A 15,175-nucleotide genomic window follows, 5' to 3' on the forward strand; every position below is an offset into this window, starting at 1 on the left:
TTCTAGTTCTGTTCTAGTTCGGTTCTAGTTCTGTTCTAGTTCTGTTCTAGTTCTGTTCTAGTTCTGTTCTAGTTCTGTTCTAGTTCTGTTCTAGTTCTGTTCTAGTTCTGTTCTAGTTCTGTTCTAGTTCTGTTCTAGTTCTGTTCTAGTTCTGTTCTAGTTCTGTTCTAGTTCTGTTCTAGTTCTGTTCTAGTTCTGTTTCTAGTCTGTTCTAGTTCTGTTCTAGTTCTGTTCTAGTTCTGTTCTAGTTCTGTTCTAGTTCTGTTCTAGTTCTGTTCTAGTTCTGTTCTAGTTCTGTTCTAGTTCTGTTCTAGTTCTGTTCTAGTTCTGTTCTAAGTTCTGTTCTAGTTCTGTTCTAGTTCTGTTCTAGTTCTAGTTCTGTTCTAGTTCTGTTCTAGTTCTGTTCTAGTTCTGTTCTAGTTCTGTTCTAGTTCTGTTCTAGTTCTGTTCTAGTTCTGTTCTAGTTCTGTTCTAGTTCTGTTCTAGTTCTGTTCTAGTTCTGTTCTAGTTCCTGTTCTAGTTCTGTTCTAGTTATGTTCTAGTTCTGTTCTAGTTCTGTTCTAGTTCTGTTCTAGTTCTGTTCTAGTTATGTTCTAGTTTGTTCTAGTTATGTTCTAGTTCTGTTCTAGTTCTGTTCTAGTTCTGTTCTAGTTCTGTTCTAGTTCTGTTCTAGTTCTGTTCTAGTTCTGTTCTAGTTCTGTTCTAGTTCTGTTCTAGTTCTGTTCTAGTTCTGTTCTAGTTCTGTTCTAGTTCTGTTCTAGTTATGTTCTAGTTCTGTTCTAGTTCTGTTCTAGTTCTGTTCTAGTTCTGTTCTAGTTCTGTTCTAGTTCTGTTCTAGTTCTGTTCTAGTTCTGTTCTAGTTCTGTTCTAGTTCTGTTCTAGTTCTGTTCTAGTTCTGTTCTAGTTCTGTTCTAGTTCTGTTCTAGTTCTGTTCTAGTTCTGTTCTAGTTCTGTTCTAGTTCTGTTCTAGTTCTGTTCTAGTTCTGTTCTAGTTCTGTTCTAGTTCTGTTCTAGTTCTGTTCTAGTTCTGTTCTAGTTCTGTTCTAGTTCTGTTCTAGTTCTGTTCTAGTTCTGTTCTAGTTCTGTTCTAGTTCTGTTCTAGTTCTGTTCTAGTTCTGTTCTAGTTCTGTTCTAGTTCTGTTCTAGTTCTGTTCTAGTTCTGTCTAGTTCTGTTCTAGTTCTGTTCTAGTTCTGTTCTAGTTCTGTTCTAGTTCTGTTCTAGTTCTGTTCTAGTTCTGTTCTAGTTCTGTTCTAGTTCTGTTCTAGTTCTGTTCTAGTTCTGTTCTAGTTCTGTTCTAGTTCTGTTCTAGTTCTGTTCTAGTTCTGTTCTAGTTCTGTTCTAGTTCTGTTCTAGTTCTGTTCTAGTTCTGTTCTAGCTCTGTTCTAGTTCTGTTTTAGTTGTATTCATTTTTCATTTAAAATTTATGTAAGTTATGTAAACCAATCCCTTTCAGATTATACCATAATTCATTTTACCTTTACTTTAGCTTAACTTTAATCTATTTCCTTTTTATAATCCTGCTAAACAAAATTGACCATTTCCCACAAAACAATTACAAAATAATTGAGGTAAATAAAAATGACATTTTAGTAAATAAAAAATAAAAAAAAAATAAATAAAAACATAATGGAAAGAGAAAGACAACAGCATAATAAAAATGAAAATTAAAGTTGTAATTATATTTTGATTGCGTGTCTGAAATTCATACACGTACCACCATCGTCACTTCCAATTTTGTAATATGCTGGATGAAGGTGGCAAAAAAGTAACGCCTTAGAATACAAGACTTTATAATAGTCATGAGGTTGGTTGACTGTTTTGTTTTGTTTTTAGTTAAAAAGATACAATAAAAATATCATAGCTAACAAACAAAATATTTAACAATATAGTCTGTCGTTACCATTACTAAACTTTTTAATCGAAAGATAATGGTATGCGGGTGTAGGTGTTGTTGTTTTTTTAGGTTTTCAGGCTTATTTGTTTTCAAAACAAGCATTTTTTATGTAGTTTTAAAAAAATGTAAAGAAAAATGTGGAAAAATATACGCGAATAGAGGATAAAAAACAAAAACGAACCACACTGCGTATACGTGATTTAATTTCCTTGTAATTTATTCATATCATTCATACGACGTGTTGTAATACACACATCTATAACTGACATATTGTGAGAGTTGTTGAGATTGTTTTGCTGTTTTTGTTATTACTTTGGTATTAAGCGAAAAGTTAGCAAAAACAAACATGTGCAATTTAAAATAAATGTTTCGTACATACGAACGAACTTAATTACACGTTTTTTAATTACTTTTTAATATCAAATTACAAATATTATTTGTAAAACATTATAAGATAAAAAATCTCTTGCTTTCTGTTCCTTTTCAAGCTCTTTGACATTATGTGGAGTGACCCGCAGCATAATGAAGGCTGTTTGCCCAATAGTTTACGTGGTGCTGGCACTTACTTTGGCCCCGATATCACTAAACAGTTTCTCGAAAAACACAAGCTAGACTATTTGGTGCGTTCGCATGAATGCAAAGTGGATGGTTATGAGTTTGCCCACGATGAGAAGGTCATTACCATATTTTCAGCTTCCAATTATTATGCCATTGGTTCAAATCGTGGTGCGTACATTAAGCTAAATCCTCATATGGAACCACATTTTGTTCAATATATATCGGCTGCCTCGAAGACACGTCAATTAACATTCCGCCAACGAGTGGGCATTGTGGAAAGTTCAGCTATAAGGGAATTGGGCGCTAGACTGCGTGCTAGGCGCAACGAACTGGAGGCAGAGTTCAAGAAGCATGATACCAAAAATAAAGGTTTGCTAAACTATTCGTAAAACTTTAACATTTCGTTTATTATTTATTTCCTTTCACAGGTTTCATTACTATTTCCAAGTGGTGTGAGGCCATGGAAAAAGCCACCAATTTGGGTTTGCCTTGGCGTTTGTTGCGTCCTCGTTTGGCTCCTTCTAGTGATGACTGTCCCGCCAATGAGGTTAATTATTTAACCACTTTGGAACTATTGGATACAGATACTATAGTGAGTATTTCAAGTTCTTTTTTCTTTCCATTAACAACTTCTTGGTATTTTTCTAAAGATTGAAGCTCAAGAGCAGGAAACCAGCGTGGCGGATTCTTTATATAAAAATGTCAGCAGCTTGGAAGCTATATTCCATATATTGGATTCCGATCAGTCAGGTAATGTTTAAGAAGATTTCTGTCCATTTTGTTTTAGCTCTATTGTAGTACTAATCTATTTTCAGTTCTAGTTCTGTTCTAGTTCTGTTCTAGTTCTGTTCTAGTTCTGTTCTAGTTCTGTTCTAGTTCTGTTCTAGTTCTGTTCTAGTTCTGTTCTAGTTCTGTTCTAGTTCTGTTCTAGTTCTGTTCTAGGTCTGTTCTAGTTCTGTTCTAGTTCTGTTCTAGTTCTGTTCTAGTTCTGTTCTAGTTCTGTTCTAGTTCTGTTCTAGTTCTGTTCTAGTTCTGTTCTAGTTCTGTTCTAGTTCTGTTCTAGTTCTGTTCTAGTTCTGTTCTAGTTCTGTTCTAGTTCTGTTCTAGTTCTGTTCTAGTTCTGTTCTAGTTCTGTTCTAGTTCTGTTCTAGTTCTGTTCTAGTTCTGTTCTAGTTCTGTTCTAGTTCTGTTCTAGTTCTGTTCTAGTTCTGTTCTAGTTCTGTTCTAGTTCTGTTCTAGTTCTGTTTCTAGTTCTGTTCTAGTTCTGTTCTAGTTCTGTTCTAGTTCTGTTCTAGTTCTGTTCTAGTTTCTGTTCTAGTTCTGTTCTAGTTCTGTTCTAGTTCTGTTCTAGTTCTGTTCTAGTTCTGTTCTAGTTCTGTTCTAGTTCTGTTCTAGTTCTGTTCTAGTTCTGTTCTAGTTCTGTTCTAGTTCTGTTCTAGTTCTGTTCTAGTTCTGTTCTAGTTCTGTTCTAGTTCTGTTCTAGTTCTGTTCTAGTTCTGTTCTAGTTATGTTCTAGTTCTGTTCTAGTTCTGTTCTAGTTCTGTTCTAGTTCTGTTCTAGTTCTGTTCTAGTTCTGTTCTAGTTCTGTTCTAGTTCTAGTTCTGTTTTAGTTCTAGTTCTGTTCTAGTTCTGTTCTAGTTTTGTTCTAGTTCAGTTCTAGTTCAGTTCTAGTTCAGTTCTAGTTCAGTTCTAGTTCAGTTCTAGTTCAGTTCTAGTTCAGTTCTAGTTCAGTTCTAGTTCTGTTCTAGTTCTGTTCTAGTTCTGTTCTAGTTCTGTTCTAGTTCTGTTCTAGTTCTGTTCTAGTTCTGTTCTAGTTCTGTTATAGTTCTGTTCTAGTTCTGTTCTAGTTCTGTTCTAGTTCTGTTCTAGTTCTGTTCTATTTCTGTTCTAGTTCTGTTCTACTTCTGTTCTAGTTCTATTCTAGTTCTGTTCCAGTTCTGTTCTGTTCTAGTTTTTTTCTAGTTCTGTTTTAGTTCTGTTTTTGTTTTGTTCTAGTTTTTTTCTAGTTCTGTTCTAGTTCTGTTTTTGTTTTGTTCTAGTTCTTTTCTAGTTCTGTTGAATATTGAAAATCTATCCCTTTTTACAGGCTACATTTCTCTGAGCGAATTCAGTGATGCTTGCGAACTATTGGAGAAGCATTTGCCCGGCACAAATACTCGTGAACAATTGCTGGACATGTGCCGCATGATGGACCTAAACAAAGATGGTCTGGTAGATCTCAATGAATTCCTTGAAGCATTCCGTTTATGCGAACAGGCCAAGAATGAACACACCACGGGCAAGAAAGCACAACACGAAGGAGCAGAAGGAGAGGATAAAAATGAAAAGGGTGGTAGAAGTAAGTTGGTAATGAAGGAAATTAAAGAACATTTTTATTATTACTTGAAATATGTTTGTATAGGATATAGCACCCAGGTGGCATTGGCGGCGGCCCAATTGAAAAAACAACTGCCCGCAGTAGATGAAGATGGTGATAATGATATCGATCCCAATGACAGTGAAACTAATACACTTAAGCGTTAAAAGGGAAGAGGGAAGGAAATGAAGGATCTCTAATACTGAAGCTTTAAATTATTTTGATTTTTTTTTAAGATTTTTAAAAATAAGTATTTTTTTTATATATTATTTAGAAAACTTCGCTTTTAGTGTTATATGGGTTAATTTATGCTTAAATTTTTTAACATATTATTTGAAATAGACAACGAAGTTTTATTTTAGTTTTAAAAGCCATTTTCAACTTAAAAAAACTCTTGCCGTCCATTTTGTTTTTTAGTTGTGAAGTGTTAGCTTATGTTATGTTTTATTTTTTTTTTTTAATAAAAAATATTTTTTTATATAAATTATAAAAGAAATTTTAAATAAATAAAAATTCTAACCTAAAAACGCTTATTGCTATTAAAAACAAGCCAAATTAGTTAAGTTTTTGTTTTGTTTTTTAACAAAAAAAATTAAAAAGTTTATGGAAAAAATTGTTTTAAATTTAACTTATAGAATTACTAAGGCATTTATAAGTTTTTTTGTTCTTGTTAAATTAAGTTTAATTAAAAAAAGTAAAGAAATTGAGAAAACTTAATTGTAAAATATTTTTACTAAAATAAAATTTCTTTATGAATTAAAATATTTAATTAGTATTATTAATTAATGATTAAAAACAATTTAAATAAATTTTTTTTCTTAAGCTTAAATTAAAATAAATTTATTTAAAGAAGAAAAAAGAAACAATTTTAATAAAAATTTCAATTATTAAGGTTTTAAAATTAATTTAAATTATCATAAAAATTACTTAAACAAAACGTTTCAAAATTAACTTAAACATTTAAAAAAAAATGGGAACAATTCTCTTAGAAAATTACATAAATTAAGAAAATAGCTAAATATATATATAAAAACCCTAAAAATGAATGTTAACAAAAAAAAAAAAAAAAAAAAAAAAAACAAATCCTCATAAAAAATAAAAACTAAAAATACTCAAATAAATAAATAAATATTTTTTACAATTTTGTGCCCTCATTAGTTTAAACTGATAAAAGGCAGCTTTAGAATTTTATAAATTCCTTTAAATCTTCACAAATAAACAAAAAATTTTGAAAAAAAAAATTTAATTAAAAATTAAAAATAAATTACAAAATTAGTCCATAAATAAAAAAAACATTAAAAAAAACCCTTTTTACAAAATTCAACACCAGACAACAAAATTTTTTGCTATTAATTGCACTCTCTCTAGAAAAAATCTTTAAAAACAACTCCATTTTGTTATCAAAAACTAAATAACATAATTAAAATTTCTACATTCCTTAACTAAAAACTTTATATACATAACCTATAAAATTAAAAGAAAAACACTTAAAATATATATTTTTTAAATTCTAAGCTGTATTACTTAAAACCTTAAAATAATTTAACTCTTTTTGATGGCTGTTTAAATTTTATAAAATTTTACTTTTGTTTCTAAACTAAAACAAACCAAACAAAACAAATTATAACTTATAAAAGAAAAACAAAATAAATTAAATAAATGTTTGTTCTTAAAATTTAAAAAGAAATACTTTGATTTTGAAAAATGGTCACTTTATATTTAACTTAGCAAAGTCCTAAACCATCACTGTGCAATCACACAAAGTATTGCCATTTAAATACAAATTATTCTAACAGTTACACAGCCAAGACTACAACCAGGTCTATGAGAAACTTTTACAAAGTTGTCATTGGCAGTTGAAAGCAAAGACCACAACCATCACTAACACAGTCACTCTGAAATAATTTTATAAATTCTGTTAAACATATTTGTCTTTATAACATAGTGAAACAGTAGTTACCAACATCCAATGTTAACTAATATATCTGAGACAACAATCATCACAACAAAGCTAGAACATAACTTGAACAAACCTAGAACAGAACTAGAACATAACTAGAACATAACTAGAACATAACTAGAACATAACTAGAACATAACTAGAACATAACTAGAACAGAACTAGAACAGAACTAGAACAGAGCTAGAACAGAACTAGAACAGAACTAAACAGAACTAGAACAGAACTAGAACAGAACTAGAACAGAACTAGAACAGAACTAGAACAGAACTAGAACAGAACTAGAACAGAACTAGAACAGAACTAGAACAGAACTAGAACAGAACTAGAACAGAACTAGAACAGAACTAGAACAGAACTAGAACAGAACTAGAACTGAACTAGAACAGAACTAAAACAGAACTAGAACAGAACTTGAACAGAACTAGAACAGAACTAGAACAGAACTAGAACAGAACTAGAACAGAACTAGAACAAAACTAGAACAAAACTAGAACAAAACTAGAACACAACTAGAACAGAACTAGAACAGAACTAGAACAGAACATAACTAGAAGAGAACTAGAACAGAACTAGAACAGAACTAGAACAGAACTAGAACAGAACTAGAACAGAACTAGAACAGAACTAGAACAGAACTAGAACAGAATTAGAACAGAACTAGAACAGAACTAGAACAGAACTAGAACAGAACTAGAACAGAACTAGAACAGAACTAGAACAGAACTAGAACAGAACTAGAACAGAACTAGAACTGAAGTAGAACTAGAACAGAACAAAACTAAAACAGAACTAAGCAGAACACCCAAACAGCACTAACCTTAAATAATATAGAAAAACTCATTTCTTTAAATGCTCCAAACTCAAAAACTACAACTCCAATTTCAATAAAATTTCTGGACATTATCAAGTAAATTCCAAGCTACAACTTTATATCTTTACAACAACACTGCTGCTATATACAAGAAATTATTTCGAATTTAAAAAATTTCGTTTGCTGTGTTAATATCTAAAATGACTTTAAACATAAATTAATTCTAATCAACTTATCAGAAACTAGAATTCAAGAGCTTTCCAACGACACCCATATCATCTAAATCGGTTAAGCAGTTAATGAGAAATTCCAAGTTTAAGCAGCGACTCTGCAGTACCACCACCACCAATTTGGAAAAAATCGGTAAAACAAATTTTGCCCAAAAAGTCCGGTATTAGGTAAACAGAATCGTCTAGCAAGCAAATTTTTGCTAAACACTTTTCTTTAAATGCTTATAACTAGCAAACTACTTAACGTATAGCAATGATATTGATGTCATATGAAAGCTCTTAAATTGTACTTTATAATGAATGTCATAAACAACACCCCTTGCCACGCCTACTTTATGAAACTTTGTAAACAAAGTTTAACATAGTATTTTTGTGTGGAAATTGTTAATTATTGGAAGAAAATGTGAATGTATCAAAAAGTAAAATTTATTGGCTTTACAATGATGTCAATTTTGTTAAAATCGGTTCATAAATAAAAGAGAAATTCGAAATTTTAATAATTATAGATTGCCACACTTACTTAGTGTAAAGTTGATCACAAACTGTTATTGAAATTGGTAAAATCTTCATGAATTTTAAACCGATTAGGATAAAATTGGTATCATAGGAAAGCTGTTGAATTCTAGTTTCTGTTGAGCTTAAAACTTGTGCGTAAGACAATGTTGTCAATATACAGCACTAAAATTAAAGGAGAACATAATTCACTTTATATACAAGAAAGTGGGAGTAGCAAATTCATAAAATTTAAACCGCTTTGTATAGCTTAAGTTATACGCTAACAGCTGCAACAAGTTCCATTACAATCAGAGCTGTAGTTTATAATTTATAGCCATTTAAAATAATCACTTTTATACAATTTACTACCGAATAGAGTCTAATCGAGGGTTCATAATACTTTGAATATCTCCATTATTATTGAAACGATTTTCATAAAATTGATGTCATTGGAAAGTCCTTGAATTCTACTTTATATTCTATTCACTAAAAATAAATTTAGTCAATATTAATCATATACATTACCAGCTTAAACTTTGGTCATAAAATTTCCCTAAGTAGGCGTGGCAAAATGCGGTATATTTGGCATGCATTGTGTAGCGCAATTTGATATCTTTCATATGACACCAATTTCTTAACAATACGTGCAGTAGTTACCAAGTTATAAGCATTTAAAGAAAAGTGTTGAGCGAAAATTTGCTTGCTTGACGATTCTGTTTACCTAATACCAAACTTTTGGGAAAAATTGGTTTTCAACTTTTTTTCGAAGTTGGTGGTGGTGGTATTACAGAGTCGCTACTTAAACTTGGTATTTCTTATTAAGTACTTAACCGATTTGGATGATGTGGGTGTCGTTGGAAAGCTCTTGAATTCTAGTTTCTGTTGAGTTCAATAAAAGCAACTTATTTTGATATTACTTCTAGAAATTAACACTGTAAGCAATATTTTTAAGATTTCGATCCTCACCTTGATTATGGTTAGTATGTTAAAATAAGTTATAAAATGTTGTAGCTTAAAAATCACTTTATCATTACCGCAAGTTTCATTCAAATCGAATGAGTAGGTTTTCAGTTCGAACCTCTTGAATTTATTCAACGTGAACTGGAATTGAACAATCTAAAACATTGTGGGATAACTCACTCATAACTTTGAAAGCTTTAATCTCAAAAACTACAACTCCGATTTCAATGAAACTTTAGGACATGATAAAGTGAATTCCAGGCAACAACTTTTTATACTTCATATCAACATTCTAGTTATATTCAGGAAATTGGTAAGAAATTAAAAAATTTCTTTTACTTTGTCAATTACTAATAGAAATATTGAAATATGTTAGTTTTAATAAGGTCATCGGAAACTAGAATTCAAGAGCTTTCCAACGACACCCATATCATTCAAATCGATTAAGTACTTAATGAAAAATTCCAAGTTTAAGCAGCGAGTCTGCAGTACCACCACCACCAACTTCGAAAAAAAAGTTGTTAACCAATTTTGCCCAAAAAGTCTGGTATTAGGTAAACAGAATCGTCTAGCAAGCAAATTTTTTCTAAACACTTTTCTTTAAATGCTTATAACAAGCAAACTACTTAACGTATTGCAATGATATTGATGTCATATGAAAGCTCTTAAATTGTACTTTATAATAAATGTCATTAACAACGCCCCTTGCCACGCCTACTTTATGAAATTTTGTAAACAAAGTTTAACAAAGTATTTTTGTGTGGAAATTATTAAATATGACAAATAAAAGTGCATGTATTAGAAAGTATAATTTATTGGCTTTTTAACAGTATTAATTTTGTAAAAATCGGTTAATAAATTAAGGAGAAATTCAAGAAATTCATATCTATAGATTGCCACACTTACATAGTGTGAAGTTAACCACACACTATTAATGAAATTGGTAAAATCTGCATGAATTTTAAACCGATTAGAATAAAATTGGTATCATAGGAAAGCTGTTGAATTCTAGTTTTCATTAAGCTTAAAACCTTTGCATAAATCAATGTTGTCAATATACATCACTAAAATTAAAAGAGAACATCATGCACTTTATATACAAGAAAGTGGGCGTGGCAAATTCATAAAATTTAAACCGCTTTGTATAGCTTAAGTTATACGCTAACAGCTGCAACAAGTTCCATTACAATCAGAGCTGTAGTTTCTAATTTATAGCCATTTAAAATAATCTCTTTTATACAATTTACTACCGAATAGAGTCTAATCGAGGGTTCATAACACTTTGAATATCTCCATTATTATTGAAACGATTTTCATAAAATTGATGTCATTGGAAAGTCCTTGAATTCTACTTTATATTCTATTCACTAAAAATAAATTTAGTCAATATTAATCATATACATTACCAGCTTAAACTTTGGTCATAAAATTTCCCTAATTAGGCGTGGCAAAAGGCGGTATATTTGGCATGCATTGTGTAGCGCAATTTGATATCTTTCATATGACACCAATTTCTTAACAATACGTGCAGTAGTTACCAAGTTATAAGCATTTAAAGAAAAGTGTTGAGCAAAAATTTGCTTGCTAGACGATTCTGTTTACCTAATACCAGACTTTTTGGGCAAAATTCGTTTTCAACTTTTTTTCGAAGTTGGTGGTGGTGGTAGTACAGAGTCGCTGCTTAAACTTGGAATTTCTCATTAAGTATTAAACCGATTTAGATAGGTGTCGTTGGAAAGCTCTTGAATTCTAGTTTCTGTTGAGTTCAATAAAAGCAACATATTTTGATATTACTTCTAGAAATTAACACTGTAAACAATATTTTTAAGATTTCGATCATCACCTTGACTATGGTTAGTATGTTAAAATAAGTAATAAAATGTTGTAGCTTAGAAATCACTTTATCATTTCCGTAAGTTTCATTCAAATCGCTTGATTAGGTTTTCAGTTTTAACCTCTCGAAGTTATTCAACATGAACTGGAATTGAACAATCTAAAACATTGTCGGATAACTAACTCATATCTTTGAAAGCTTAAATCTCAAAAACTACAACTCCGATTTGAATGAAACTTTAGGACATGATAAAGTGAATTCTAAGCAACAACTTTTTATACTTTATATCAACATTTTAGTTAGATTCAGGAAAATGGTTAGAAATTAAAAAAATTCTTTTACATTGTTAATTACTAATAAAAATATTGAAATATTTTATTTTTAATAAGGTCATCGGAAACTAGAATTCAAGAGCTTTCGAACGACACCCATATCATTCAAATTGGTTAAGTAGTTTATGAGAAATTCCAAGTTTAAATAGCTACTCTGTAGTACCACCACCGCCAACTTGGAGAAAAACGTTAAAACAAATTTTGCCCAAAAAGTCTGGTATTAGGTAAACAGAATCGTCTAGCAAGCAAATTTTTACTAGACAGTTTTCTTTAAATGCTTATAACTAGAAAACTACTTAACATATTGCAATGAAATTGATGTCATATGAAAGCTCTTGAATTGTACTTTATAATGAATGTCATTAACAACGCCCCTTGCCACGCCTACATTATGAAATTTTGTAAACAAAGTTTAACATAGTATTTTTGTGTGGAAATTGTTAATTATTGGAAGAAAATGTGAATGTATCAAAAAGTAAAATTTATTGGCTTTACAATGGTGTCAATTTTGTTTAAATCGGTTTATAAATAAAAAAGAAATTCGAAATTTTAATAATTATAGCTTGCCACACTTACTTAGTGTAAAATTGATCACAAAATGTTATTGAAATTGGTAAAATCTTAATGAATTTTAAACCGATTACGATGAAATTGGTATCATAGGAAAGCTGTTGAATTCTAGTTTCTATTGAGCTTAAAACCTTTGCATAAATCAATGTTGTCAATATACAGCACTAAAATTAAAGGAGAACATAATTCACTTTATATACAAGAAAGTGGGCGTGGCAAATTCATAAAATTAAAACTGCTGTGCATAGCCTAATTTATACTTAAACAGCTGCAAAAAGTTCCATTACAATCAGAGCTGTAGTTTCTAATTTACAGTCATTTAAAATAATCACTTTTATAAAATTTAGTACCGAATACAGTCTAATCGAGAGCAAATACAACTTTGAATATCTCCCTTACTATTGAAACGATTTTCATAAATTTGATATCATTGGAAAGCCCTTGAATTCTAATTTGTATTATATTCACTAAAAACAACTTTCCTCAATATTCTTCACAAACCTTACCATCGTCAACTTTGTTCGTAGAAATTCACTAAGTAGGCATGGCAGTGGGCGGTAAATTCGGCATTCATTGTGTAGCGCAATTTGATATCTTTCATATGACACTAATTTCTTAACAATACGTGCAGTAGATTTCGAGTTATAAGCATTTAAAGAAAACTGTTTAGCAAAAATTTGCTTGCTAGACGATTCTGTTTACCTAATACCAGACTTTTTGGGCAAAATTGGTTTTCAACTTTTTTTCGAAGTTGGTGGTGGTGGTATTACAGAGTCGCTGCTTAAACTTGAAATTTCTCATTAAGTACTTAACCGATTTGGATGATATGGACGTCGTTGTAGAGCTCTTGAATTCTAGTTTCTGATGAGTTGAATAAAAGTAATTTATTTTGATATTACTTCTAGGAATTAACACTGTAAACAATATTTTTAATATGTCAACCCACATCTTGATTATGGTTACTATGTTAAAATAAGTTATAAAATGTTGTAGCTTAAAAATCACTTTATCATTACCGCAAGTTCCATTCAAATCGGTTGAGTAGGTTTTCAGTTTTAACCTCTTGAAGTTATTCAACGTGAACTGGAATTGAACAATCTAAAACATTGTGGGATAACTAATTCATACCTTTCAAAGCTTTAATCTCGAAAACTACAACTCCTATTTGTATGAAACTATAGGACATGATAAAGTGAATTCTAGTCAACAACTTTTTATACTTCATATCAACATTATAGTTAAATTCAGGAAACTGGCTTCAATTTAAAAAATTTCATTTACTTTGTCAATTAATAATAGAAATATCGAAATAAGTTATTTTTAATAACTTCGTCGGAAACTAGAATTCAAGACCTTTCCAACGACACCCATATCATCCAAATCGGTTAAGTAGTTTATGAGAAATTCCAAGTTTATGCAGCGACTCTGCAGTACCACCACCTTCAACTTAGAGAAAAACGTTAAAACAAATTTTGCCCAAAAAGTCTGTTATTAGGTAAACAGAATCGTCCAGCAAGCAAATTTTTGCTAAACACTTTTCTTTAAATACTTATAACTAGAAAACTGCTTAACGTAATGCAATGATATTGATGTCATATGAAAGCTCTTAAATTGTACTTTATAATGAATGTCATTTACAACGCCCCTTGCCACGCCTACTTTATGACATTTTTTAAACAAAGTTTAACATAGTATTTTTGTGTGGAAATTATTAAATATGACAAATAAAAGTGCATGTATTAGAAAGTATAATTTATTGGCTTTTTAACAGTATTAATTTTGTAAAAATCGGTTAATAAATTAAGGAGAAATTCAAGAAATTTATATCTATAGATTTCCACACTTACATAGTGTGAAGTTAACCACACACTATTAATGAAATTGGTAAAATCTGCATGAATTTTAAACCGATTAGAATAAAATTGGTATCATAGGAAAGCTGTTAAATTCTAGTTTTCATTAAGCTTAAAACCTTTGCATAAATCAATGTTGTCAATATACATCACTAAAATTAAAAGAGAACATCATGCACTTTATACACAAGAAAGTGGGCGTGGTAAATTCATAAAATTTAAACCGCTTTGTATATCTTAAGTTATACGCTAACAGCTGCAACAAGTTCCATTACAATCAGAGCTGTAGTTTCTAATTTATAGCCATTTAAAATAATCTCTTTTATACAATTTACTACCGAATAGAGTCTAATCGAGGGTTCATAACACTTTGAATATCTCCATTATTATAGAAACGATTTTCATAAAATTGATGTCATTGGAAAGTCCTTGAATTCTACTTTATATTCTATTCACTAAAAATAAATTTAGTCAATATTAATCATATACATTACCAGCTTAAACTTTGTTCATAAAATTTCCCTAAGTAGGCGTGGCAAGAGGCGGTATATTTGGCATGCATTGTGTAGCGCAATTTGATATCTTTCATATGACACCAATTTCTTAACAATACGTGCAGTAGTTACCAAGTTATAAGCATTTAAAGAAAAGTGTTGAGCAAAAATTTGCTTGCTAGACGATTCTGTTTACCTAATACCAGACTTTTTGGGCAAAATTGGTTTTCAACTTTTTTTCGAAGTTGGTGTTGGTGGTAGTACAGAGTCGCTGCTTAAACTTGGAATTTCTCATTAAGTATTAAACCGATTTAGATAAAATGGGTGTCGTTGGAAAGCTCTTGAATTCTAGTTTCTGTTGAGTTCAATAAAAGCAACATATTTTGATATTACTTCTAGAAATTAACACTGTAAACAATATTTTTAAGATTTCGATCATCACCTTGACTATTGTTAGTATGTTAAAATAATTAATAAAATGTTGTAGCTTAGAAATCACTTTATCATTACCGCAAGTTTCATTCAAATCGCTTGATTAGGTTTTCAGTTTTAACCTCTTGAAGTTATTCAACATGAACTGGAATTGAACAATCTAAAACATTGTGGTATAACTTACTCATAACTTCGAAAGCTTTAATCTCAAAAACTACAACTCCGATTTGAATGAAACTTTACGACATGATAAAGTGAATTCTAAGCAACAACTTTTTATACTTTATATCAACATTTTAGTTAGATTCAGGAAATTGGTTAGAAATTAAAAAAATTCTTTTACATTGTTAATTACTAATATATATACTAATATATATTGAAATATTTTATCT

General features: G+C 30.2%; 1 protein-coding gene across 1 annotated transcript; it reads left to right on the top strand.

Moving 5' to 3' along the window:
* The first annotated feature begins 2,363 nt into the window (after positions 1–2,363).
* LOC119612631 (serine/threonine-protein phosphatase rdgC-like) lies at positions 2,364–5,263 on the top strand. Its single transcript, XM_037968460.1, has 5 exons — positions 2,364–2,822; positions 2,882–3,045; positions 3,104–3,203; positions 4,540–4,791; positions 4,855–5,263. Exons 1-5 carry the CDS (start codon positions 2,396–2,398, stop codon positions 4,974–4,976), a joined length of 1,065 nt encoding a protein of 354 aa, XP_037824388.1. The 5' UTR covers positions 2,364–2,395; the 3' UTR covers positions 4,977–5,263.
* The last annotated feature ends 9,912 nt before the right edge of the window (positions 5,264–15,175 follow it).

This window comes from Lucilia sericata, unplaced genomic scaffold (genome assembly GCF_015586225.1).
Source record: "Lucilia sericata isolate MDLA Ls3-8-SP2 unplaced genomic scaffold, ASM1558622v1 Contig001772F_arrow, whole genome shotgun sequence".
NCBI lineage: Eukaryota > Metazoa > Arthropoda > Insecta > Diptera > Calliphoridae > Lucilia > Lucilia sericata.